General features: G+C 46.4%; 1 protein-coding gene and 1 pseudogene across 9 annotated transcripts in view; both read left to right on the top strand.

Moving 5' to 3' along the window:
* ASAP1 (ArfGAP with SH3 domain, ankyrin repeat and PH domain 1) overlaps positions 1 to 25725 on the top strand; it is a 395575-nt gene that overhangs the window by 359055 nt on the left and 10795 nt on the right. For all 9 annotated transcript variants that reach the window (XM_055287244.2, XM_055287246.2, XM_055287247.2 and 6 more), the window contains 2 exons: positions 9016 to 9085; positions 13074 to 13132. In XM_055287244.2, coding sequence (XP_055143219.1) covers positions 9016 to 9085; positions 13074 to 13132 — 129 coding nt within the window. The remainder of the gene's footprint in view (positions 1 to 9015; positions 9086 to 13073; positions 13133 to 25725) is intronic.
* On the top strand, positions 19291 to 19404 carry LOC129487026 (uncharacterized; annotated as a pseudogene).

The raw sequence follows: 25725 nt of genomic DNA, 5'->3' as shown, positions 1-25725 counted from the left end.
ATCTTGTCTCGGGAGGCCGAGGCGGGTGGATCACTTGAGGTCTGGAGTTCAAGACCAGCCTGACCAACATGGAGAAACCTCATCTCTACTAAAAATACAAAATTAGCTGGGCATGGTGGCGCATGCCTGTAATCCCAACTACTCGGGAGGCTAAGACAGGAGAATCTCTTGAATTCGGGAGGCGGAGGTTGTGGTGAGCCGAGATTGCACCATTGCACCCCAGCCTGTGCAACAAGAGCGAAACTGTGTCTCAAAAAAAATAAAGATAATCTCCTTGTCTCAAGATCCTTAACTTAATTGTATTTACAAAGACTCCTTTTTCTAGTCAGGTCACATTTACAAATTCCAGGGATCAGGACTCGATAACTTTGGGTGGCCATTTTTCAGCCTACCACAGCTTGTCCTCTGACCCCCAAAGAGTCACATCCAACCCACATGCAAAATATATTCACCCATCCCAACAACCTCAAAAGTCTCAAACCCCTATCTTGGCCATTGTTTTTCTAGTCTTCAGAGAAGATGTGAGCTATCATGTACCTGCCAGATGTACTTCTCTCCCCACTGTGCCCAGGATTTCCTCCTCCAGATTCACAGGGGAGATTTGGGGGTTATGGATATTGTCAGCAGCTCTCCATTTTTTAGATCAATGGGTTCACGCTGATCACTTGCCTAACATTAAATATGAAATCAAACTTGTAAAGTAGGCAAGACTCGAGGCCTCCTGTCCCGATCTGTTTTAGGCCACCTATTCACACCGCCACTGTTGTACCCACTAGTCTCACTAGCCATCCGTACAGCAGCACTGGCATCACTCCCATGACCCCTGCCTGCAGCACAGCAGCCTCTTTCCTCAGCCAGGTGGAGGTTTCCACCTGTCAAGTTCTCTTTTTTTTTTCAAAACAGACACTCTGTTGCCCAGGCTGGAATGCAGTGGTGCAGTCCCAGCTCACTGCAACTTCCACCTCATGGGTTCAAGCAATTCTGCCTCGTTCTCCTGAATAGCTGGGATTACAGGCACCCGCCACCATGTCCAGCTGATTTTTGTATTTTTAGTAGAGACGGGGTTTCACCGTGTTGGCCAGGCTAGTCTTGAACTCCTGACCTCAAGTGATCCACCTATCTCAGCCTCTCAAAGTGCTGGGATTATAGTCATGAGCCACCGAACTTGGCCCACCTCTCAAGTCTGAAGCCTATACTCTTCTTTGGTTCCCCAACATTTGTGTTTCTCTTCTCAGGGGCACCTCTGACATTCAGCTCCTTTGCAGAGTAGCCATGGCTGACAGGTCTTGGCTCTGCTGATGCTCACACTTTCTATGCTGATGATTAGCCCTGCCCAGTCCCCCATGCTGACCTTTAAGAAGGAGGTAGAAGGTGGTTTAAGAAGGAAGTAGGGCCGGACGCGGTGGCTCAAGCCTGTAATCCTAGCACTTTGGGAGGCCGAGGTGGGCGGATCACGAGGTCAGGAGTTCGAGACCATCCTGGCCAACATAGTGAAACCCTGTCTCTACTAAAAATACAAAAAAATTAGCAGGGCATGGTGGCGGGCGCCTGTAGTCCCAGCTACTCGGGAGGCTGAGGCAGGAGAATGGTGTGAACCCAGGAGGCGGAGCTTGCAGTGGGCCGAGATGGTGCCACTGCACTCCAGCCTGGGGGACAGAGCCAGACTCTGTCTCAAAAAAAAAGAAGGAAGTAGATCTTGCATTTGACCTTGGAAGATGAGTGGAATAGGCAGGAGGAAATAAGCAAGGCAGCTGATGTTGAGTGTTTTGTGAGAACAAGGGCCAGAGATTGTAACCTTTAATGCATCTACTTCACAGACGACCGCACTTCCTTCATTACAAAGAGTCTATCTCCCGCTCTCAAATTCCATTTCATGCCTTCATAAACTCCTTTTTCTTTGTTTTTGAGACAGGGTCTTATTCTGTCACCAGGCTGGAGTGCAGTGGCGTGATCATAGCTCACTGCAGCTTCCACCTTACAGGCTTAAACTATCTTCCCACCTCAGTCTCCTGAGTAGCTGGGACTACAGGTGTGCACCACCACGCCCAGCTAATTTTTGTATTTTTTTTGGAGACGGGGTTTCACCATGTTGCCCAGGCTGGTCTCAAACTCCTGAGTTATGTGATCCACCTGCCTTGGCCTCCCAAAGTGCTGGAGACTACTGGCATGAGCCACCACACCCAGCCCATACATTCTTAATACAGGTTTATGGTTTGTAAGACAAAAGAAAATGACAATTCATTATTTTAGAATCTCTGGATAAAAAACTACATACGTAATATTTTATAAGGCCATCACTTGTAAGTGCCTCACAGAGTGCTGGGCATTCTGTTGAGCACTTTGCATGTGTTAACGTACCTCATTCTCAACCATAGTTACACAGAAAATGCTATTATCTCAACTTCGGGGCACAGAAAGTTTAAGTGATTTATACTGTTTCTCACAGCTAGTACGTGGGGGCCAGGATTCACCTGCAGCCTGTGTGGCTGAGAGCCGGCCCTTCTCACCCTTTCCACACACCACTCTGTGCTCGCAAAATGCAGGCCCACTGGCCATTTCTCCTCACAGCAGTGGTTTGTGTGCCCATGAAGCTGAAGTGTGGAGAAGGCAATCAACTTAGCATGGTTCTCCTGGCAAGCAGCACAAGCTCTGCTGGCTGTGCCTCCTTATCCATCTGCAGCATGGCACCCTGCTATGCAGCTCCCATGCTGCTCAGGCTGGGAGGGCCACCCCAGGCTTTTTCCCTGCCAGAACCACAACATCCACAGTGCCCAAAATAGCCCCGGCATTACATTACTGAAGTCCTGCTTCTTGATGAATCCAGCCATCTGTCTCAGGAGACTTCTAAGGCAGGCTTTTGATAGCAAAACAAATAGTCCTGTGGACAGATTTGGGTTTTGTAGGGTATTTATGATTTTTGAAGTTGCATTTCATTGAACCTCTTTCTTCTTTTTTTTTTTTTTTTTTTTTTTAAAGACAACATCTTGTTCTGTCGCTTAGGCTGGAGTACAGTGGCACAATCACGGCTCATTGTAGCCTCAACCTCCTGGGCCTAAGTGATCCTCCCATCTTAGCCTCCCACATAACTTGGGACTCTAGGTGCATCACACCACACCCAGCTACTTTTTTAATTTTTGCAGAGACAAGGTCTTACTATGTTGCCCAGACTGGTCTCGAACTCCTGGGCTCAAGTGATCCTCCTGCCTTGGCCTCCCAAAGTGCTGGGATTACAGGCGTGAGCCTCCTCACCCAGTCCTCCTCTTTTTTTTATAACCTACTTTATAACAGAATAACATATTTTAACACAATTTAAATAATAAGAAATGAGGACAAAGGGAGAATAAAGGTAGCAAAGTAAGATGAATTCCAGGAGTGTGATTTCTCCACAAAATGAGTAACAAAAAGTCACATACAGTGTCTGGAAGTGGGCCACGGATTTGACCCTAAGAGTCTTACAGGCAAGAGCAAAGAAAGAAATACAACTAATTGTTAGGTTCATGGTAGCCTTAAGACCAATGCTATTCGCACACTTGAGACTCGAATTAATACCTGAGACCAATTTCCCCCCTCCCCCGCCCCTCCATCCTTTGGCATTTAGAGAAGTATCTGCAGTGCACATGGGAAACCATAACATGCAGTGAAAGAACATTCCAGAAGCCCAGGTTCTGATCCAGGTTCTACCAATCCCTGACAAAGTGACCTCTGGGAATCACTTACATTCCTCATCTTTGGTCAGTGGGAGTTAGAATTGTACTTTTATTTAATATAGAGCAAATAATGGATGAAAAACTATACCAAAAATTGGTTTACTGCTTATATTTCAGGCCTGGGACTTCTAGGTAAAAAAGCTCAATAGATGAAATGTCTGAGACATGGGTATTTACTTCTTTTCTTTTCTTTTCCTTTGCTTTTTTGGTTTTTCTTGTTGTTTGTTTGTTTTATTACATATCTACTTATTGGAAGTGGGACTGTCATTGTCCCAGTTACTGATGAGGAAATTAGGCACAGAGAAGTCAAATGACTTGCTTAAGATCTCAAATCCAGGAACTGCAGAAGTGAGATTTGAACCCATTTCCAACTCCAAGGCCTGTATAGTAATTCACTATTCCAGAATACTCCTGTAGCAACCAGGCCATTCGCTGCTGAGCCAATGCCCCGTCTCTTTCCACAAACTCTTCTCCTGTAGCTTCGAAGCTATGGTAGGTAACCAGGAGTCTTGGCCGCACTTCCTTCCATTGCCTGCCCAGGATGTATCTGCAACTCTCTCTTACACACATCTGTATGATACACTAAGATCTTTTTCCAAATTGCACAGAGAGAGAAAAAGGGATTGAGTTGCTTCCATATTTTTGCTCCTCATTGTTCTCTTTTCAGTACTATTTTATTTTCAGAATTTTTTCTAGCCACACTTCTCAAGCACAGCAGGTAGCCTTTGCATAGCTACGAGAGTGACAGGATTCTTGTCAACCAGACCATAGACGACTACCCAGCCAGGTGTAAGAAGGCCCGCTGTGGGCAGAGAAGTTGATGAGCCAGCACAGTCAGTCCTGTCTTTCGCTAGCAGGGACTATTGACTGCTCTGTGCCAGACATTTTGTTAAAAAGTGGTGTTATCGGCCAGGCGCAGTGGCTCACGCCTGTAATCCCAGCACTTTGAGAGACCGAGGCAGGTGGATCACTCGAGGTCAGGAGTTCAAGACCAGCCTGACCAACATGGCGAAACCCCGTCTCCACTAAAAATACAAAAATTAGCCAGACGTGGTGGCGCATGCCTGTAATCCTAGCTACTTGGGAGGCTGAGGCAGGAGAATCAGTGAATCCAGGAAGCAGAGGTTGCAGTGAGCCGAGATCATGCCATTGTACTCCAGCCTGGGCAACAAGAGCAAAACTCCATCTCAGAAAAAATAAAAATAATGGTGTTACAAAGACATAGAAGGTGGGGTCCATTCTTTGAAGTGACCACTTACTGAGTAAATTAGCATCATTTCTGTTTCATGCCATTGAAAAGCTGTGAATAATATTACCCTTGTGTCAGGCTTCCTGTGGTCTAGCACTGTGTCCTGTACTTCATAGTTTATTTCCTTTAATACTCATGCCCATCTAGGGTAGTAGGTACCATGGTTGTTCCTAGTTTATATATGACAGAATTGAGGTTTAGCAGAATAAGAAGTCACCCAAACTCATACCCACTGGTCAGCAGTACAGCTAGAATTCAAAGCCACACTTGTCTAGGTCCAAAATCTGCACCCCTAATTAACCACTTCTGGTAAGAAGCTGGTTACAAGGGGTGATCAAGTCAGCTGTGGAAGAATTCTCAGAAAGTGACTCTAAAGGTGTTCTTTGAAGGTTGTGTAGGAATTCACCAAAACTGGAAGGAGACAGGCCTTCCTTGCAGGGGAAAGGAACGTAAGGGGCAAAGTTACAGAGACATAAAAACACACCATCTTTGGAAAAAGGAGACTCATTTTGAGAAGCCAAAGAGTAAGGTTAAATGAGAACTTTAGACATTTGGGCCTGTGGGTATCAGGCAGCAGCCCCTGACATGATGACTCGTCTGTGCGACAGCAGAATGAATGACCACAGCAGAGCCAGAGGGCCTTTGCAGCCCTGTTGGTCTCAAATTTACTCATGTATAGCTCATGCAACCTGCATTAATAATCACTTCTTTGGAATGTTTTCTACCTGGAAAGGGAATTAGTGGATGCAACAGTTCATTCTCCAAACATAAAATTTTCCTTGACATTTTGATTGTTATAACTCATTTAAGTGGGAAAGTATAAGATTTGATATCTAGCCCTGAAGACTCAGCATTGAGCACAGTGCTAGAAAGAAATGCCTACCAGGCCAGGTGCAGTGGCTCACACCTGTAATCCCAGCACTTTGGGAGGCCAAGACAGGAGGATCACTTGAGGCCAAGTATTTGAGACCAGCCTGGGAAATGTAGTGAGACCTTGTCTCTACCAAAAAAAAAAAAAAAATTAGTAGTGAGACCTTGTCTCTACAAAAAAAATAAAAATTAAAATTAACCAGGCATGGTGGAGCATGCCCGTAGTCCTAGCTACTTGGGAGGCTGAGGCGGGAGGATCATTTGAGCCCAGGAGTTTAAGGCTGCAGTGAGCTATGATTATGCCACTGCACTCCCACCTGGGCAACAGAGCAAGACCTTGTCTCTTAAAAAAAAAAGGCCACGTGTGGTGGCTCACACCTGTAATCCTAACACTTTGGGAGGCCAAGGTGGGAGGATCAGTTGGTCTCAGGAGTCCAAGACCAGCCTGGGCAACTTAGTGAGACCCCATCTTGAAAAAATAAATAAATAAAAAATAAAGAAGAAAAAAAATGCCTACCTTAAAGAACATCACAGCTCTGAGGATTTTATGAGTTACCAAAGAAGTCCTTAAATATTTTTTTTTGTTTTGTTTTGTTTTGTTTTTTTTGAGACAGAGTCTCGCTCTGTCGCCCAGGCTGGAGTGCAGTGGCGCGATCTTGGCTCACTGCAAGCTCCGCCTCCCGGGTTCACGCCATTCTCCTGCCTCAGCCTCTCCGAGTAGCTGGGATTACAGGCGCCCGCCACCATGCCCGGCTAATTTTTTGTATTTTTAGTAGAGACGGGGTTTCACCGTGGTCTCGATCTCCTGGCCTTGTGATCCGCCCACCTCGGCCTCCCAAAGTGCTGGGATTACAAGCGTGAGCCACCGCGCCCGGCCAAATATTAAGTTATATGGGCTCATGGACATACACTGATGGTTAGTTTAATTAAAATTAAACTAAATTTGAAAGCCTTTGGTTCTTCTAGTAATGCCAGTTTATCTCATTTCTTCTTGTATCAATATCATAGAATTACAGAACATTCCATCCAGGAGGTGAGCACCCTGCCAGCCTCTCCCTCTTCAGTAGGTGCAGTCAGACCAGGAGGTGATAGGTGCTAGAGTGTGGTGATTCACAGTACAGACCCTGGAAGAGGGCTGCTGACTTTCCATCCCAGCTTTGACCCTTACCAGTGACCTGACCTTGGGCAATTGACTTTACTTCTCTGTGTGCTTCTTCATATATAAAATGACGGGTGATTATACTATTTATCTCATAAGCATAATTACTATGAGTATGTAGCACAGTACCTTGCTCACAGTAAGTGCTCAGTAAACGATCGTTGCTGTTAATAATGTTACTATCAGGGCATCTTGATGGGTAATGAAGAGCACATTGATTTGTGGTCAGGACTTCCAGGTACACCATTTCCCCATGGGACCTGCAGCCATTTATTCATTTAGTCTCATTTCCTTATCTTATGATGCCAGTCTCATCCTGTGAGGAAGGAAGGCTGGATGAATATACAAGCATGTGGGCAATCGGTGGTGCTGTTGAGCAGATGTGCAGTGTAGTGAGGATCAGTTAGTTTTTTTTCAGCCCTGCCCTCTTCATCTGCCCTCCTGTTGCTCAGCCTCCTTAGCCAACCCATTCGCAGTGCCACCTAGGCAGTATTATAGTCTTCTAGGCAGAGGAGGAGAGGAGGCTGCTGAAGGAAGAGAGCAAGACTTTCCAGAGCAGTCATAGGAAGAAAGGACAAAGAAATGAACTAGAGCCCCAGAGACAGGGTGCCTATGTAGGGTCCTGGGGAATCCTCCTGGGTGCCCACAGCTTGGGGCTCCACAACTGCTCTGCACTCTGCCCATCACAAAATGGATCATAGAAGAGCCCTCATTTATTGTCTTGTGACCCTCTCCTGGACATAGCACACTTACTTCCACCTGTGTGCCTCTGGTTTTGCTGCTCACCCACTAGAAAGTTCTTCACCTGTCCAGGTGCTGTGTCTTCCCCAGACAGCATTCCCTACTCCCTCTCCCCCACTCCTGCCAGCAGTCAGAGTTTAGAAACTATTTTCTCCTCAATTGACAGCAACTGATGTTCATCTCATTACACGTTATTAGTATATTTCCTATGTCTACGTCACAGGCCAGAGCATAAGCTCTGTGAGAGCAGTGACATTTTACTTGTTTTTGTGCTTTCTGCTTCACATTTATGCCTTGCACATAGTAGATGCTTAATAAATGTTAATACTTGGCCGGGTATGGTGGCTTATGCCTGTAATCCCAGCACTTTGGGAGGCCAAGGCAGGTGGATCACCTGAGGCCAGGAGTTTTAGACCAGCCTGGCTAACATGGTGAAACCCCGTTTCTACTAAAAATACAAAAATTAGCTGGGCGGGCGTGGTGGTGTGTGCCTGTAGTCTGAGCTACTGAAGAGGCTGAGGAGGGAGAATCGCTTGAACCTGGGAGGCCAACGCTGCAGTGAGCTGAGATTGCACCACTACACTCCAGTCTAGGCAGCAGAGTGAGACTCCATCTCAGAAAAAAAAGTTAATATTTGAATGAATGCCCCTGTAGTCCCAGCTACTTGGGATGCTGGACAGGAGGAACATTTAAACTCAGGAGTTCAAGGCTACAGTGAGCCATGATTGCACCACTGCACTCCAGCCTGGGTGACAGAGTGAGACCCTATCTCAAAAAAAAAAAAAAGAGAATGAATGATGAGTCAGTAAGTGCCTGAGGGCCTGGCCCAACAGATGACCACTTATCCACCACCCTGCTAATGGTGTTCACACGCACACTCCACTTGTGAGTTGTGTATTTCTGCTGAGTTTGGATACTAGGGGGTAGTTTCCTAACATGGGGACCTCTTGGTGAACTTGAAATTTATTCTTCTTTCTCTACCCTCAAACTAAGGACAAGATCCTGAGCCAGTGGAAACATCACCAAGTTTCTGTGCTCTTTGAGGCCTTGCCACAGAGCAGCTGCTCACCTCTTTGATCCACTCCTTTACCGGAAATAAAAACCGCAAAGCCCAAAAGAGTGCTCAATTTTGTTTTGGTCTTATGCCAGAAATGCATACTGTTTTGGCTTGGGTCTTTTAAATGCCATTCTGGAACTTGAGCAGTGCCTGTCTATAGGCCAAACCCGTATATTCTCATTGCATTTCCCCATCTAAAGACGTACCTTTTCACATTCGGTTTTCCTTGTAGGTAACGATGGGGGTCCATCCTCTTCAAGTAAGACCACAAACAAGTTTGAGGGACTATCCCAGCAGTCAAGGTAAGCCATCTCAGCGCTTCATGTTGGATCATTGATGCAATGGACAGAATTCTAGAAATGAGTTTTCGTGAATTTCCCAGCGCTGCTCAAAGCTGTGGTCAGCCAAGTGGGGCTGGCCACGACGAGAAATCAGACGTTCACTCTTGGTTTGCGTGTGCATCTTGTGGCTGGACTGGGCACAGGTCTGCAGACCGTTCTCTGAGCAGCACCGCTGTCTACCCAGTTCACAGACAGGAGCTAACCTCACTTCCCGATGGTCACGGGGTTGTGCAATGGTCTTGAACAAAATTCCTGTCAGAATGAGTTTTTATTTTTGATATTTTAATCAAATAACTTTGTTACTTTCCCACTTGACTCCTTTTGCAGATTTGGAAATGAAAAGATAATCCTTAGGGAAATCTGATTGCCCAGAGATTTTCAAACATAAAAATATCACTCTTTCAAGTTCTGTTTCTAATTTTTTTTTTAGGCTAGGCTGACAGCAGTGTTCTTTTCTTCCCTTTTTTCACTGAAATTGTATACTTGAGGAGATCTCTTACGGGCAATTTTTATCCAGCCTTACCCTAAAGTGTTTTCTCTGGAGGTGCCATCCAAGAAAAGGATAGAGAGCCACTTCCAGACCCAAACTTCAGGGAAAAAGAGTCAGCTCTTTTCTAGAGTTTCTGAAAGATGAAAAAACAAAATCGCTCTTTTTTTGAGATAGGGCCTTGCTCTGTCACCCGGACTGGAGTGCAGTGGTATGAGCACAGCTCACTGTAACCTCAACCTCCTGGGCTCAAGAGATGGTCCTGCCTCAGCCTCCCGAGTAGGTGGAACCAGAGGCATGCATCACCATACTCAGCTGATTTTTTTATTTTTTTGTAGAGACGTGGCCTCAGCATGTTGCCCAAGCTGGTCTTGAACTTCTGGGCTCAAGCAATCCTCCTGCTTTAGCCTCCCAAAGTGCTAGGATTACAAATGTGAGCCACCATATCCAGCCTTTTTTTAATACCACTATCTTATGTACTCTTTATAACCCTGTGAGATAGGCCCAATTACTATTATCCTCAGTTTTTTTGCAGGTGAGGAGAGCGAGGCCCAGAATGGTTAGGTGGTAGATGCAGATGTCAGAGCCAGCTCTCCAGCCTGCTTGTTCTCCCGACTCCACATTCCACACCCCTTCCTTGCCCTTGTGCCCTGCCTTTCATTCCTCACTCACCTTCCTTCAACCCTAATTTGGGGGACCCTGTAGAACTAAAGTTCTGGTGTTCTTTTTCCAGAGTGAGGAGAATATCTGACCCTCCAAAAGCACTCATAAAAGGTTTTTAAAGGCCGGACACAGTGGCTCACCTGTAATCCCAGCACTTTGGGAGGCCAAGGTGGGAGGATTGCTTGAGCCCAGAAGTTTGAGACCAGCCTGGGCAACATAGCAAGACCTTGTCTCCTAAAAATAAAAAAAATCAGCCGGGCATGGTGGTACATGCCTGTAGTCTCAGCTATATGGGAGGCTGAGGCAAGAGGACCACCTGAGCCCAGGAAATTGAGGCTGCAGTGAGTCATGATCACACCTCTGCACTCCAGCCAGGGCGACAGCAAGACCCTGTCTAAAAAAAAAATTTTGGCCGGGCACAGTGGCTCTCACCTATAATCCCAGCACTTTGGGAGGCCAAGGCAGGTGATCACTTGAGGTCAGGAGTTCAAGACCAGCCTGGCCAACATGGTGAAACCCCCTCTGTATGAAAAATACAAAAATTGGCCGGGCATGGTGGGGTGCGCCTGTAGTCCCAGCTACTCAGAAGGCTGAGGCAGGAGAATCACTTGAACCTGGGAAGTGGAGGTTGCAGTGAACTGAGATCACGCCACTACACTCCAGCCTAGGTGACAGAGCAAGATATCGTCTCAAAAAAAAAAAAAAGTTTTTAAACAAAATCAAGCTGATTGTGAACTAGAGCCTTTGGCAACTCATTAAGTTTGTTTGTTTGCTTTTGAGATGGAGTCTCTTTCACCCAGGCTGGAGTGCAGTGGTGCGATCTCGGCTCACTGCAACCTCAGTCTCCCAGGTTCCAGCGATTCTCCTGCCTCAGCCTCCCATTTGCTGGGACTACAGGCACACACCACGATGCCTGGCTAACTTTTTGTGTTTTTAGTAGAGACAGAGTTTCACCATGTTGTCCAGGCTGGTCTTGAACTCCTGACCTCAGATGATTCGCCTGCCTCTGCCTCCCAAAGTGCTGGGATTACAGGTGTGAGCCACCGCGTCCAGCCAACTCGTGAAGTTTTCAGTCCCCTTCCTCACTGCACACAGTGCCACCAATAGAAGGGTCCTGTGTTCATTTCTGATAGGAGCAAGCGCAGGTTCCGCAACATTGCACAGGAGCTTGTGTAAAAGAAGCATCTGAGCCTCTAGGCTTTGGCCTCAGTAGCGTGGGCAGGAACAGTCACCACCCACACACCAGTTATGGGCAGCTGGGCTTGCCTAGGAAGATGCTAAGGCATAGCACAAGAAAAATGCACCCCAAAAATGTCAGAAGCAAAGCCCTGTCATGTTTACTGTTTCTTGTTTAGTGGTGGCTTTATCTCAGCAATATCCCCCCGTTGCCCAGAGGCAGGAGGATTTCAAGTGAGCTGAGGAAACAGCAGTGAAGACCAAGGATGGCCAAGAGCCAGGACAGAAAGGAGCACACACCTTTCATCTTCTTTCTTTGACTACTTTTTGTTTCGTTAGTTGGTTTGGCTTTTTCTTTTCTTTTAAATGCAGTTAACTGAGGCACAAGAATTGCTTGATCCTGGGAAGCAGAGGTTGCAGTGAGCCGAGATCGTGCCACTACACTCCAGCCTGGTGACAGAGCAAGACTCTGTCTCAAAAAATAAAAGAAGCAGCAGCAACCAACTCTTAGGACATCAGGGCACAGAAATGGAGAGATGAGATAATAAAGGGGTTCTTGGCAGATGGGGCTCAGGCACTTGGCTACTGCTGCTTCTCAGGCATGCAGGCCTCCTGGTGTCCTCTGAGAATCGCCAAAACCTCTTGTTAAAGAAAAATAGTGCCTTCCACCTAATGTAGACCACTGACGGCACTGGGGTTTCAGTTGCAGAGGTTAACGTTTGATGATTCAGACAATGTGGTGTGGACCTATATTCCAGAGACTTGGGCCTTTGTCACCCTCATTTACCTGTCCTCCAAAAGGAGGGCAAGGCCTAGGAGAGCCTGGAGGCCCGAGAACCAAGCTCTTTTCTATAGTAGAGGAAGTGAGGGCTCTGGAGGCCAGGGGAGCTAGGACTGAATTTCCACTTCTACCTCTGACCCATGCGAGACCTTCTGCCAGCCGCCAACACCCCCATTCCCTTCCATTTCCTTGTCTGGAAACACAGAGCTGCTTTGTGGGATCACGTGGGAAGAGTTACTTCTGTGCACTACATTGGGGTCACCACTTAAGAGTGTGCCAGGTGCCTTCATAAATGCTTTGAAGTGGAGGAGTTGGGCTTTATCATTAAGAGGGACTTTTTTTTCATCCTTTTACTGTGCCTCCTCAGCCAGGCAAACTGAAACATGGAAAATAGACTAATCTTTTGTTAAAGACATTTTGAGGCTGGGCACAGTGGCTCATGCCTGTAATCCCAGCACTTTGGAAGGCCGAGGTGGGTGGATCCACGAGGTCAGGAGTACAAGACCAGCTTGGCCAAGACGATGAAACCCCGTTTCTACTAAAAATACAAAAGTTAGCTGGGCGTGGTAGCGGGCACCTGTAATCCCAGCTACTCAGGAGGCTGAGGCAGGGAATTGCTTGAACCCGGGAGGCCGAGGTTGCAGTGAGCTGAGATCACGCCACTACACTCCAGCCTGGGCAACAGAGGGAGACTCCGTCTCAAAAAAAAAAGAGAAAAAGAAATTTTGAAAGCATTCTTTAGATGATTATATAAATACCTTTGATTTGATTTCCTTGAATAATATTTTGCTATTGATATTCTAGCACTTTTAGATCCTAAATGATTCTTATTTGTTGATTAGCACCAGTTCTGCAAAGACTGCCCTTGGCCCAAGAGTTCTTCCTAAACTACCTCAGAAAGGTAAGATCTATCATTTTTACATTTACATGTAATTGAAGTGTCACTACCCCCTCCAAGGGGCCCAAGGTTTTTATCTCCCTTGTTCATTGATCGATCCCAAATGCCTAGAGCAGCACCTGGCATGTAGTGGATACCTAGTAAATGCATATTAAATGACGAAAGGTATTTATAAACCCAAATTTGGTGATTAGCAAAGCACCATACTTTTCCAGAATACATAATAATTTTGTAGACATTACATTATCGTAATCCCCAGGTACCATTCTTTCTCCCCTTATAAACATAATCAGAGAGACTTGGGAACCAACACCAGCTCTACCACTTAGTAGCTGTGTGGCCTTGGGCAGGTGATGTAGTAGCTTCACTAAACCTGAGATTCCTCATCTGTAAAATGGGGGAAATAATACTTACTTCGTGAGGTTTTGTAAGGACAAAATGAAGTCATGTTTCAGAGAGTCCCTAGCAAGTGGGTGGCAAAGGAATCCTTCCCTGGGATGGCATCTGTCGTGCAGAGTAGAGATACCCATGCTCTGCAAAGTACAAGAAAGCAGTGTCTATAAATACTGTTTTTTTGCCAAGCTAAGACACTCAGCTCTTTGACCGAGTCATCTTTAATGCTGCCAAGCTTTTCATTTGTAAAACCAAAATTTCAGCCTTCTCATTACAACACAAGTGATAGTTCTGCCTTTTTTTTGTTGTTGTTGTTGTTACCATACCTTACCTTTAAGCTGCAAAATACCTTTAGGAGTGTCTAGATCATTCCATCCTTACATAAGCCTGCAAGGCCAGCAGGGCCCACCTTGGATAGAGACGGAAGCTCAGAGGAGCTCGGGGCCTGCTCCTTGGATTTTTAGTGCCAGCAGCAAGATTTGTGACCCCAGTCTAGTGCTCTGTTGCCTAGTTTGAGCAGAAGTCAAACTGGGGGTTAGTATTGGGAAGCTGAAATTCACCACTCTCTAGAGTTCTTCAGTGAAGTAACACACTTTGAAGAGCACTGACTGGTCAGGCCAGGCTCCTGTGTAGTAAGATGAGGGGACTCCCAAATGACTGCTGATTCACCCTCCATAGAACAGATGCAAGACTTCCCCTGGGTTTGCTGAGTCCTTATCTAGGGTTGGTTTTTGCTGTCTTTTATTTTTAAACTCTGTCCGACGGGCTGTTTTGATCTCAGAGGAGTTTGAAACAAGTTTCCCAGGCATGTACCCCCATTTACAGTGTGCCCAGATTCCGTCCTAGATCACTAACATATCACCCCTGCCTCTCCAGCCTGCTTTCTCTAGCAGCAGACCCCAGCACTTCTCAGTGCCCATGGGGCTTTACCGCAACTGCCGCCACATCTTCCCTGCACCCATCCCCTCCGTGCCCTCCCTTCCCTCTCAGCATGGCGTCAGCCCATCACCAGAGTCACTGCTTGATGTGCTCCCTCAGTTCCTGCCCCTCCTGTGCTGGGTTCTGCCACTCAACCGACTTCTGAGAGGCACAGTCAGGGTGGTAGTCTGGCCCTCCCTATGACTGCTGACCTCACATGGTCATCTGGGGCTGCCCAGCAGTCCCAGCACCGCGACCTTTCAGCCCACTCCCCCGCACTGTCTCTCCTCTCCTTAGGAGCACCTTGTTTCTGTTCGTCATTGAGTCAGCACAGGAGTCCACCCCTACTACCACCTGCCTGGCATGGTGGCCATGGTCCTAAGGTAGACCTTGTACCCTCCCACCCCCTCGGGGACAGACTCCAGCAGTTGTCCCTCCCTCTTTTGCATTGCTGTTTCCTTCCATCTGACCTGCCCTATCAGGGCAGGCCTACTGTCAATACCCATCAAGACCTGTGTCCCTCCCACCACCACCGCCTTGCTCTACTCCCATTCTTTCTCTCTCTCTCTCTCTGTGTGTGTGTGTGTGTGTGTTTACTATTTGGAATTTTCCGTAATAAACATATACAGAAATACAAAAAAAGACACAGAATAGTATCCTGCAGCCTCCTCCACCACATCTACATACTTATCACCCATTCCATCACTTAACAGTTTATACCTGATCTTGTTTCATCTAGTTCCCTACCCAGCCACTCTCAGTAATTCTGTAGCGAATCCCAGCCAATTTCATACATATGCAATTCTATTACTACATCAAAAAATTTCATCATGTCTAAAAAATCAAAAATTTCTTAATGTCATCAAATACCCAGTGTTAACATATCCAGCTGTCTCACAACTGCCCTTTTTTTTTTTTAAGAACTTGTTTGTTTGAATAAGGATTAAAATAAAGTCCACACAGTAGGGTTGATTTGTCTCTAAGTGTCTTAGGCTAAAGTTTCCCCTGCATCTCTCTCTTTTTATTTGTTGAAGAAACTGTGTTATTCGTTCTATAGATTTCTCCAGTCTGGATTCCATCCCCTCGTGTTTGTTCATCTAACATGTTCCCCTGTCTGTCATATTTCCTGTTAATTGGAAGTTGATTCCAGAAACCTGATCAGATAGATTGAGGCTTTGGCAAAACCACTTCATAGGTGGTAGTGTGTTCTATCACGAGGTGCACACCATCGCCTTGTCTCTGTGTATGAAGTTCACAGCTGTTAATGCTCAGAGCCAAGATTCATCCATCCATCCTCTCTTTCCATCCCTCTGCAAGCCGATGGGCCAGCGGTTAAGCTTCAGCCCTGTCTTCCTTGGCCGTCTGCAGCTCTTGGCACAGTCACTGCTTCTCTCCTGCCTGGAACGCTATACACTTGTGTTCTGGACACCACCTGTCCACTCTCGCTGCATTGTCAGTTCCTTTCCGACCCCCTTAGCTGCTTTCACGTCTCCTCCGCCTCTGCATGTTGGGCACCACAGGCCGTGCTCATGGACTGCTTCTGTTCTGCGTCTTCCCGTTCTCCTTAACTCATCCAAACAGTCCCACAGCTTTACACCCACCTGGAAAGCTCCACATTTCTATCTCCTACCAAAGTATTCGTCCATAATCTGAATTCACCAACAACAGCCTATTTCACATCGCCACTTGATGCCTGTGGGGGGAAATTCTCTAACTGTGTTTTTCCTCTGCTCTCACATCACAACAATCATCAACACAGAAGAAAACTTCTGTGACAAACGTGTGGGGATTTTTCCCCACGCACCAAGCAGCAGACACCAGCTGGGTGTCCTCTAATTCAGTTCCGACACTGTCTACCTGGAGATAGTGCCAGTCCCACCGGGTGAGAGCTCAGTCCCCAGAACTGCCCCCCACCCACACACACACACATACCAGTTGCAAGTCCAGGCCTTCAGAACTTCTGACTGGCTACAAGTTGGGGTTCCTACAACTCCCTCTTTGGATTCATTTAATTTGCTGTAGCAGCTCACAGAACTCAGGGAAACGCATTTACCAGTTTATCATAAAGGATATTGTAAAGGATACAGATAAAGAAATGTGTAGAGTGAAGTATGGGGGAAGGGGTGCTGTATTAGTCCGTTTTCACGCTGCTGATAAAGACATACCTGAGACTGGGTAATTTATAAAGAAAAAAGTTTAATGGACTCATAGCTCCATGTGGCAGGGGAGGCCTCGCAATCATGGCAGAAGGCAAAAGGCACGTCTTACATGGCAGCAGGCAAGAGAAAAATGAGAGCCAAGCAAAAGGGGAAACCCCTTATAAAACCATCAGATTTCGTGAGACTTATTCACTACCATGAGAACAGTATGGGGGAAACTTCCCCCATGATTCAGTTATCTCCCACCAGGTCCCTCCCACAACATGCGGAAATTATGGGGGCTACAATTCAAGGTGAAATTTGGGTGGGGACACAGTCAAGCCATATCAGGTGCAGAGCTTCCAAGCCCTTTCTGAAAACTCCAGGAGCCTCCACATGGTCAGCTCTCCAGAAGCTCACTGAACCCTGTCCTCTTGGCTTTTTATGAAAGCTTCATGATGTCAGCATTCCTTCCACCAGGGTATAGGGTAGGACCCTCTCATGGAAGGTGTTTTAAGACCCACAATCAGATTAGAGTCCTGCCTTGGGATAGGTAATAAGAGGGCAAGAGAAGGTCAGAGGCCTGACACACCCAACATAATAACAGAAGACTATAACAAGGGTTATAAGCCAGGAACTGTGGACGAAAACTAATACATATCATAGCACCACAGCCTACTCCCTGGTTTTCTACTGTGGATCCTTTATATCAAAAAATATATATATACACCATCATTAATAATTAGTCCAGCCCATCATAGTGTATGAATGTCTCCCAGGATGATGAGGACACTCAGGTTTGCAGGTTTCCTCTCAGTGTTGTCAGGTTCCACAAGCAGGAGTGGTCTGGGTAAATACACAGCTTCACCCTCTCAGGCATGTGGAATCATTGAGCTAAGAGGCAGTGTCATCTCTTGCCCTGAGACTCTTTTGAGTTGTCTCATTTACCCATTTATTTGTTTACTCTCAGCTGCTATTTCTCCTTCTCTCCATTAATCTCCAAACTTTTTTGAAGGGACATTAGAATCGCCACTGTGCTGGTCTAGATTACAGACAGCAATACAAGTCTAGCAGTAGCTCCTCCTCAGTCCACTCCCATTCAGATAGGGTGAGGCTACATAGATGCAGAACTAATGAGCTATTTTTACCACCAGCCATATTCACTGTTAGTCCCAATTTTGTTAGAAGGGGTGAAGGTACATCACACCCCCATGATGCCCTCAGGAATTTTGACAGAAGATTTAAAAACATGGTTACAGTTTTTTACTTAGCATTCCTGCTAAAAATTTTTTGAAGCGTTGGGCGCAGTGGCTCATACCTATCATCTAAGCTCTGTGGGAGGATGGGAGGATGGATTGAAGTCAGGAGTTAAGAGACCAACCTAGGCAATACAGTGAGACCCCATAGCAAAAAAAAACAAAAATCATCTTTGCTATCTCAGCAACTCCGGTCCTAGGATCACTGCATCGGGTAGGGGAGAACAACTACATTTTTTTCTTAGATGATTTGGGGAAACTCTGCTCTACTCCCATTCTCTCTCTCTCTCTCCACCCCCCTCAAGGAATATCTCCTCCTTGCATTCCTCAGGTAGCATGATCCTCTATAAACCATTTCCATTTTATTGTGGAACTCTTCTAGGCACTGCCTTCCCCATTAGAATGTTCTTGGACGTCACCTGAGACATCATGGGTATTTCAGATATCATAGGGGTAACTTCAACTAACATTTCATAGCAAGGTCCCTTAAGTGGAAATTCTCTATTCCAAAGTCCCAGTAGTTGTTGCTGGGAGGTGCTCAAACACTTTCGCCATAAGCCCCAGGAACTGCTCCACAGGGGGTTATCAAGTGGAGAGTTTGTCCCTGCCAGCACTGTAGCTTCTATTCTGCACTCTGCGGGCTTGGGCATGTCCAATTAATATTGCTTGGAGAGCAGATTTACATGCCTTCTGTTTTATAGTACCAGGTGGAGGAAACATTCTCCAGTGTGATACTGTGTTCATTACCATGATACAATCAAATAAAAGAGACGCAGTCGGCCGGGCGCAGTGGCTCACGCCTGTAATCCCAGCACTTTGGGAGGCCAAGGTGGGCAGATCACGAGGTCAGGAGATCGAGACCATCCTGGCTAACACGGTGAAACCCCATCTCTACTAAAAAACAAAGAATTAGCCGGGCGTGGTGGCGGGCGCCTGTAGTCCCAGTTACTCAGGAGGCTGAGGCAGGAGAATGGTGTGAACCCGGGAGACAGAGCTTGCAGTGAGCCGAGATCGTGCCACTACACTCCAGCCTGGGCAACAGAGCGAGACTCTGTCTCAAAAAAAAAAAAAAAAAAAAAAAAAATGAGATGCAGTCACTTCACATGAAGTGTGTTCAAATATACCAACTTTCATCATCTTATCAACCCTTACATTTTTGTATTCTAGTTTCAGGAACTTCTTCACCCCCAGACCATTTTACTCTCTCTTGTGCAAAAAGCTTTGGGTCTTCTGCCAAGGGTTGAGCCAAAGGACCCTGGACCTTTTGTCATTAGTCTGCTCCACTTTTTCCCCAGGCAATTTCAGATCATATGTTTCATTGTAATTTCTACCTTGCAACTTTTAAAATTTCTTCAAACTGCGAGAAATGCAGTAAACTGGGTTAGGGCCCTTTAATGTTGGGAGAGCAGAGGGGTTTGGTCCACCCAACCTTTGATAATGTATTCAGACCTTTGTTGTGCTCACTTCGGCAGCACATATACTAAAATTGGAACCATACAGAGAAGATTAGCATGGCCCCTGCTCATGAATGACACCTTATTTTTTAACAACAGCAAAAAAAAAGACCTTTGTTTTGGGAAGCGTGGTGGCTCATGCCTCTAATCCCAGCACTTAGGGAGGCCAAGGCAAGTGGATTGTTTGAGCTCAGGAGTTTGAGACCAGCCTGGGCAGCATGGCAGAACCCTGTCTCTACATAAAATACACAAAATTAGCCAGGCGTGGTGGCACATGCCTGTAGTCCTAGCTACTCAGGAGGCCGAAGTGGGAGGATTGCATGAGCCTGGGAGGCAGAGACTGCAGTGAGCCGAGATCACGCCACTGCACTCCAGCCTGGATGACAGAGCAAGACCCTGCCTCAGAAAACAAAGACCTTTGTTTTAACTGTATCAATTTCCATTTTATTCATTCCATTTCTTAATAACCATCTAAAGATTTCCACCCTGCTGGGATGAGTCCCATGACTCTCCCCTTTTTCTTCTTAGTTTTATCCTATCACTGTTTTCTTTCTTCACCTTATTTGTTAATAACCATTTTAAAATTTCCACCTTCCTGGGAGGAGTCCTTTGGCTCTCACTTTTGCCTTTCCCTGTTCTCTTGTTAATTAACCTAATATTTTTATTAGCATCTATAAGACCCATGAAGGGAAGTTGAGACAGCAAAATTAATAAGGCTTCTCGAACTGTTCATTTCTGTAGGAGTAACATCACATGGGGTGCCCATGTAGAAGGGGCCCTCTTAACCACACATTTACCATGACTTGGGTAACAGGCATGTTCGGCATGTGAATAACCCTGTCATCATAAAGCCAGTCCCACATGCATACAGAGCATATCAGCTACTGCATCTGGGGTGTCCCACTTGGCATTCGTAGGTAGAGTTGGACAGTCCCCCTTCTCAGGGTGAACAGACCTTACAGTGGCTTTTATCTATTCCACCAGGCTGGCAGTTACCACAGGAATAGCCTCCTGTGTGTCTGGATCATATATACCCATATGCAGTTGTTCAGTAGTGAGCTGTGGGTCCCATCAATCCAAACATGTACTTCTACTCTGTAGCGTTTAAAACCAAAGATACTGCCCCTAAATTAATCACTCTTGCAATGCATTTTAGTAAAGGTTCCTCAGGAAGCTGATGATATTGATCTACAGAATGAAACATTTCTTTCACATTATACCCTCTAGTTTCCATAGTTACTTAGTTTTACCCCTCCTTCACATTGACTACCTTTTTGGTAACCACAAGTCTCAGACGTACTTTCTGTTGTCCCTGCATAATTTTCTCCTGTGCGGGTAACTTTAAGGCTAGTGGACTGAGCTCAGGCAGACCCACATCTGAGCCTAGTCCAGCCTCAAGTCCTGACCCAGCACCCTATTTTATTTTAGCCATTATAGACAACAGTAACCAAGGGATTAAATATTTCACTTTTTTCTTAGTTTGCATTTCTTTATGCATCCAATGCACCAACTCCTGGGGAGTTGGATCCATCTCTGAATTCCACTGGTAACTTTTACCCTTAGTAACTGATCTCAACACAGCTGTGGCTTCATACCCTGGGTGACCACATGGCCACATAGGAATCCAAAGATTCCTGATCCCCCACCCTTTTATCCTTTCTCTTCTCAAACCACATGTTTCTGTGAGTCAGAGCTGTTCCAACAAATCCTGCTTCACTGATACCAAATGTGTTGTGTACGACTCCCAGCAGACTGATTTTTATGTTGCTATTAATATAAACCTTGATGATCAGATGCTTAGAAAGATCTTTGGGTATAAAGGACAAAATGTAATGGCAGCATACACAACATGCCACAGTGTGCTTTGTACACTTTTATCACCCTTCCTTTTGTGGATGAAAAGCTATTAAGCAGAATAGGGGAAAACATTGGGTTCTTAATGGGATTAAAGCAGTGGGGCTGGGCACAGTGGCTTACACCTGTAATCCAAGCACTTTGGGAGGCCCAAGCTGGAGGATCACCTGAGTCCAGAAGTTTGAGACCAGCCTGGGCAACATGATGAGATGAGACCTTGTCTCTACAGAAATTTGAAAAATTAGCAGAGTGTGATGGTGTGCACCTGTGGTCCCAGCTATACAGGAAGTTGAGGCGGGAGGATCTCTTGGACCCAAGAGGTCGAGGTAGTAGTGAGCCATGTTTGCACCACTGCACTCCAGCCTGGGTGACAGAGACCCTGTCAATCAATCGATCAATAAAATAGTGGGCATCACATAGTGGATCTGAGTTCCTTTAGGGAATGGTCCCACCCTGAGACAAGGAAAGCTATAGAAGGCCTTGTGGCACACTCACACTAAACTACATGTAGGTGTGACCACCACTCATCTAACTCTAGTATGGGGAACCCAACATTTCTGGGTGCAAAACATATATCCTAACTGTACTCAGGCCTTTACTGCACACTGCAGCAACATGCATGTTGGATTAAACAACACTGGCCCACCAGACAGAAAAGGGCCTTACAGGAGATAGGTGCAGGTCTGGGTATCCTGGGATAAGCTGAGTTTGCTTTCAGTGAGCAGCAGAATTCAGAGGAAAATGCAGATTAGAGGGAGTTCTCTTCCAGCAGGAAGGCAAAAGGATGGGAGTCAACCTGGAAAGATAAGGAGGCTTTGGCAGAGTGAGCCAGGGGGACTCAATAAACAGTGCTGAAGAGAATGCTAAGATGTAGCTTTGGGGAAAGGGCCTGTACGCAGACCCAACAGGGCCTCTTCACAATTTTAATAGAAATAGAGGCTGAAGTGGGGGGCAGTGGCCCTCAGTCTTGGCTGCTGAGGCTCAGGGCACACCTGTGGGACTCTTACGGCCCTCTGAATTTACGGAAGTTCTCTGAGGGCACTTGCAGTTTACATCAATGTACTATGACTGCCCGTGCCTTTAGATTAGGGCAAAGTAAAACATGTTCTGCAGTGTAGTTGGTAGGTGTAGGAACTATTCTAAACACTCATCGAATGAATGAATGAATGAATGAATGAATGAATGAATGAATGAATAATGAGAAAGAAAGAAAAGGGAAGGAAGGGAAGGAAAGGAAGAAAGAAAAGAAAGAAATAGGCCAGGTATTGTGGCTCAAGCCTTTAATCCTAGCACTTTGGGAGGCTGAAGCGGGAGGATCACTTGAGCCCAGGAATTCAAGACCAGCCTGGGCAATGAAGTGAGACCCTGTCTCTGTTTAATTAGTAAAATTAACACCACCCATGTCCTGCCTGCAGGAGGCAGGTGGGCTGTGCTATAACTAATAGCACCCAGTGGAAACCAGTCTCAGTACAAGCCTGTGAAATGAGACAGGGTGATTGGCTCTGCCCCTAATTAACTTCAAATCCAGAAATGACTGAGTCATGGCTATTGTAACAACACCTGTCCTTAATAACATTTGGTATATGGGCAAGGGGAGATTTTATTGGGAAGGCAAAGGAAATACCTCTGTCATTCTTACTAATCTGTAATGAAACTAAATTGTACCATGATTGTATCACAATATGGTGTAATACTGGGGGCGTTGGTAAGGTTCAGCTTCCTCATGTAAATAAGCCTTATGATAATATTGATACAATCAGATGTATTGGTAGGTTGAATTGAAGCCCCCTCAGGATGGAATGCCTGTGGAAAACGGCCCAAGAAGGAACTGGATCTAGCTAACCATAAGCTGATCTCTGTGCCAAACAGCTCTGCACAAGTTTATCCTAAGGTTCAATAACAGTAGACCAAGGCAGGAAAGAACAATGAGGCTAGTACACGATTATGAAAGTGTTTGTATGACTTCATAGGACAAATTAGTTATTCCTTTAAATCCATCCCTACCCACACTGGCTTCTCCAGATTTTAGGTGGTGGCATTGCTGTAACTGTTTTATAAATGCTACAACAAATGTTCTGATAGATAACATTTGTTTTGGTATAAGGGATCCAAGGTTGAAAACCAAGGAATGGCCTATGGAGCTATAGATATGTATGTATTGGTATCCCTCCATGGTTCCTGGTTCATAATGTCCACATCCCTTGTTACAGTCTTTGGTTGTAATGCTGGATGTGTTAGGCCTCAGGAAACGAATCTTTCCTGCCCTCCTTTATGTGCCCCAAGGCAGGACTCTAATCTTTTCCCATCTAGTGGGTTTGAGATCCTCTCATAGGAGAGTCCTACCCTATACCCTGGGGGAAGGAATGTTGATGTCGTGAAGCTGCCATTAAAAACCATAGAGGACTGGGTTCAGGTTGCTTCTAGAAAGTTAAACCCATGGAGGCCAACAGGAAAGTGAAGAAGAACTTGTTCACGTGCCGAGAGGGCGGCACACCCCCAACTCCTCAGGTTCAGAAGCTCCTGTGCTCAGGACCCTTCCAGACCTCGCCCTGTGTGTCTGTTCATCTGGCTGTTTATCCTTTAAAATATTCTTTTTAGGGCCAGGAGCTGTGGCACTGAAAAGGCTCAGACCTGTAATTCCAGCACTTAGGGAGGCCAAGGTGGGTAGATCACTTGAGCTCAGGAGTTGGAGACCAGCTGGCAACATAATGAGACCTCGTGTCTACAGATAATAAAAACAAAAATAGCTGGGCGTGGTGACACAGGCCTGTAGTCCTAGCTGCTTGGGAGGCTAAGGTGGGAGGATAGCTTGAGCCTGGGAGACCGAGACTGCAGTGAGCCGTGATTCTTACACACACACACACACACACACACACACACTTCTTAGTAAACTGATAAACTTAGGTAAGTGTTTCTCTGAGTTCTGTGAGCCATTCTAGCAAATCAGTCGAACCCAGAGGGGATTGTTGGAAACCCGGTCGAAGCCAACTGGTCAGAAATTCCAGAGGCCTGGGCTTGTGACTGGGCAGGAAGGTGGGAACCTGGGGGACTGAGCCTCAAGCTGTGGGATCTAACGCTGTCTCCAGGTAGATGGTGTCAGAATTGGATTGGAGAACACCTGGCTGATATCCGCTGCTTAGTGGTGGGGTGAGACCCCCACACATTTGGTCACAGAAGTTTTCTTCTGTGTTGATGATCGTTGTGGTGTGGGAGTAGAGGAAAAGCACGGTTAGAGGAGCAAGTTTTCCCCACACAATGTCTCACAGGCTTCTCGACCTAAAACTGGAATATGGACTCCAAGTCTATTCCAGACTGTTCCTTCCTCAGTGTCCCCGTCTGTTAAAGGCAGTGTCATTCTTCCAGGTGTTCAGGCCTTAAAGCCTGAGAGAGGTGCTTAGCTCTTCGGTTTGTCTCACACACCACATCCTGTGCTTGCACAAATACTGTTTCTTCCCCCTTCCATATCTATTTAAAACCCAGTCACTTCTCATCATCTCCACCGTTGTCACCTAGGATCAAATGAGCATCATCTCTTGTCTGGACAGTTGGAGACTCCTACCCTGTCTGCCTGGAGCCTTCTAACCTGGTCCTGCAGTCTGTTCTCAGCAGAACACTGGAGCCTTCCACATTCAATCATGTCACTCCTCTGTCCTGAACCATCTGGTGGTTCTTCTTCCAACCCCCACCAGAAATCAACATGGCTGGTGTCCGAGCCTCCTGCACATTTTTGACCCACTCTTGCCATATCAGAGTGGCCTTCCCTGATCACACCCTCCTTGGTGGTCACTCTCCTCCTCCCCACCCAGCCAGCACTCTTTTCTCCCTTCCCCTGCTTACCTGCCCTCACCCTCTGGTAACTCCATGTTTACTTGTCACCCTCTCGTGGAATGTGAGCTCCCAGCAGGCAGGGCCCTAGTCCTTTCCATCTGCTGTGTCCCAAGTGCCTGAAATGGTGCTGGGCACAGCACATGCCCAGCAAATAGGGGTGGAATGGTAACCCTTTTCCTGTAAGTCTGAACTGTCCTTGGGCTAGGAATCGACCATCCCTTACTCACTTTGTGACTTGGGAGGCTCCACGGCCTCCCTTGGTATCTTGGAAGATGGGGATGATGGTGATACCCACATCGCCGGGCTCTTAGGAAGATGAAGCTATGTCATGCAGCAGGTCTCAAGAAGGCCAATCTCCTCTCCTTCCCTGCCCTGTGGTCCCATCTCTCTCCTGCCCAGAGTTGAGTCATCTGGGCCAGTGTACCCTGAGGCCCTGGCCAGCTTTGCCTCTTCCCCTCAAGGGTCTCAGACTGGTGCCAACAGTCACATTGTCACACCAAAGCCAGGAGTGCGGAGAGAGGATGTGGGACAGGGTCTAGATACCTGAAGCTGGGGACAGCGTGGCCCTGCACATCTCTACTAAAAAATTAAAAATCAGCTGAGTGTGGTGGCACATACCTGTGGTCCTAGCTACTCAGGAGGCTGAAACAGGAAGATCATTTGGAGTCTGGGAGGTCAAGGTTGCAGTGTGCCCTGATTGTACCACTGCACTCCAGCCTCAGTAACAGAGGGAGACCCTGTCTCAATAGAACTAA

This window comes from Symphalangus syndactylus, chromosome 7, assembly GCF_028878055.3.
Source record: "Symphalangus syndactylus isolate Jambi chromosome 7, NHGRI_mSymSyn1-v2.1_pri, whole genome shotgun sequence".
Classification (NCBI taxonomy): domain Eukaryota; kingdom Metazoa; phylum Chordata; class Mammalia; order Primates; family Hylobatidae; genus Symphalangus; species Symphalangus syndactylus.
Note: the sequence above shows the minus strand (reverse complement) of the source record. Positions and strands in the feature narration are given on the sequence as shown.